Raw genomic sequence first — 2,444 nt, 5'->3', positions numbered from 1 at the left:
GCCTCCCACAGTGCTAAGATTATAGGCGTGAGCGACGTCGCCCAGCCCCTAGCGCTATTTTTAAACAGCTTTGTGGCCTGTCGGAAACTTGCCCAATCCCACAGTTTCCTTTCCTGTAAACGTTTCTTCATCGGGTTCCTGGAAGGGTAGAGGAGATGGAAGACGTGCCGGGCTGTGCACAGAGAGCCCGGATGCACGGCGCCTGCCTGGGCGCACGGGTCCTTGGGAGACTTAAATGAGCTTCAAAGCCTGTGCCTGTCCCCGCCGCTGCTTTGTCCCAGCGTGGCCCGCAGAAGGGCTCCGTGCTGACTCAGGGAGCAGAGATAGGAAATCACTGTGCAGAGGCTCCGGGCTGGGCCAGCCTTTTGCTTTGGGTCTCGTGTTACTCAGATTCTGTGCTCCTGCCGGGGTGGGGGTGTCTGACGGAGATTCTGGGACAGGTTCAGAGGCAGGGCCAGCCTCCAGGGGTCTTGGCACCATCGAGGGCCGAGTCGGGTCCCTGGTGTCCATGGGCTGGAGAGGAGTACGTGGCGACTGGTCTGGCCGATGTGGCAGCTGCGATTTTTCCCTGATCCTGGAGCTCTGTCTCAGGAACTCAACAGCTCTTACAGCCACCTGACAGCTGTCTCTGGGTCGCACTCCAGAAACAGGAAACGTTTACTGCCTTCCTGTTTTCTGGAAAGTCGTGCGTGTCCGTGTGCTGGCCAGCCTCTGGCCTCAGGTTGGAGGAGGGGCAGGGGAGCAGGAAGGAGACCACACTGAACCTCGGTTTACCTGTCTGTGAAGTGGCACGTCAGTAATCCATCTTGCATAGGGTCACTGCGAAGATTAGGAGAACCCGCATGCAAAGCCCAGGCAGCGGCTGGGAGAGAGGCCTGGGCTGGGAGAATAGAGTTCTGGCTACTCGGTCTAGAGTAGGGTCTCGGTGGTATCTGTGGAATGAATGAATGAATGAATGGGGGTCACCCGCCGGCCCTTCCCCACCCTCCTCCTCTCCCTGCCCTGTTCTACGCCATCGGCTCACCACCACAAGACGAGGTCACCGTTTACATGCGCCACCCATCATCCGCCACTGCAATGGAAACTCCACAAGGACAAGGACTTGGATCTCTATTGAGAGCCCAGCACCTGCCACGTAGCTGGTGCTCGGGAAGTCTTTGTGGAATGAATGAGTGAATGAATGAGTGGGGAGAAAGCAGCTGTCCGGATAAATGCAGATCTTGAGCTGTTCTAAAAGCAAAATAGAAGGCTTCTTAAGGTGGAGGGCCAGGGGGACTTCCTCCCTCGTCCTCCTCCCTCTGGATGAGGTCAAGGGCACCCAGACCTCACTGCCTTTCCCGTCGTCGTAAAAGGGCAGGGGGCTCCAAAGTGCAGCCCTGTTGCCTCTCCTCTCGCCCACCGCGTCCCTGCTCTTCCTCCCCAGGGCACTGTCCGGGGGGCCACGGGCATCTTCCCACTTTCCTTCGTGAAGATCCTCAAGGACTTCCCCGAGGAAGACGACCCCACCAACTGGCTGCGCTGCTACTTCTACGAAGACACCATCAGCACCATCAAGTTTGTGGCCTGCTGGGGGCAGGGGCCTGCCCACCCTTCCTGCCATCCCTACCACCACCATCCCCCACTCCACATGCCCGTGTGTCCCTCCCCAGCGCCAAAGCCCGCAGTGGCTCCCACTGCCTTCCGGATAAGTGACTGTCCAGGTCCAGCATGGCCTGGCTGGCCTCGCTCATGTCCCCCTTTCCAGCCTGTGGCCCCTCACCCTGGCCTGTTCCCCCTTTAGGGACATCGCCGTGGAGGAAGACCTCAGCAGCACTCCACTGTTCAAAGACCTGCTGGAGCTCATGAGGTGAGGGGCTGTGGGGGAGCAGAGACCCTGCAGGAAGAAAAACCAAGTGTTAGTGGCCAGCTGCTAGGTGCTTCGCACCACGGCCCAGCCCTGCAGGTCGGGTGCCATCTCCCCGGGTTGGAGACGAGCCGGGAGCTGCAGAGAGGTACAGGGACCTTAGCTGAGGCCACACAGTTCGTGAGTCTAGACCTAGACCTGCAGCTACAGCCAAAGTCTCTCTGGCTAGAAGCCTTGGACTTGAACCCTCCACCATCGGGGAACTCACCACCTCCCAAGGTCCACGGCGTTGTTGGACAGTTATCTTATAGCATGGTAATAGCATTGTCACATGTCTAACTATAAAAGTAAAACTACTCATTACAAAAAAGAAATGTCAGTAATCATGTCAGATAGATTTAAAGAAGTGAAATCACCTCATATTTTTACTCCTCTCATTCTTTGATGTACATTCAGATTGCTTCAGTACACACACACACACACACACACACACACATTACATTGGCGGCATGGAACCCTTCTGTGGCCACACCCTAATGCCCTTTTGTTAGGATTTCTTCCACATTTTACTGCTGTAAGCAATGTTGTTGGCCGGGCGTGG

At 56.7% G+C, this 2,444-nt stretch overlaps 1 protein-coding gene across 1 annotated transcript in view; it reads left to right on the top strand.

The window, feature by feature from the left end:
* The window catches only part of NCF4 (neutrophil cytosolic factor 4, 40kDa), a 19,751-nt gene extending 17,901 nt beyond the window's left edge, over positions 1-1,850 (top strand). The window contains exons 8-9 of the mRNA XM_012637989.1: positions 1,424-1,554; positions 1,781-1,850. Coding sequence (XP_012493443.1) covers positions 1,424-1,554; positions 1,781-1,850 — 201 coding nt within the window. The remainder of the gene's footprint in view (positions 1-1,423; positions 1,555-1,780) is intronic.
* The last annotated feature ends 594 nt before the right edge of the window (positions 1,851-2,444 follow it).

Source organism: Propithecus coquereli, unplaced genomic scaffold, assembly GCF_000956105.1.
Source record: "Propithecus coquereli isolate 6110/MARCELLA unplaced genomic scaffold, Pcoq_1.0 Scaffold126, whole genome shotgun sequence".
Taxonomy (NCBI): domain Eukaryota; kingdom Metazoa; phylum Chordata; class Mammalia; order Primates; family Indriidae; genus Propithecus; species Propithecus coquereli.
This window is presented reverse-complemented; position numbering and strand designations above follow the sequence as displayed.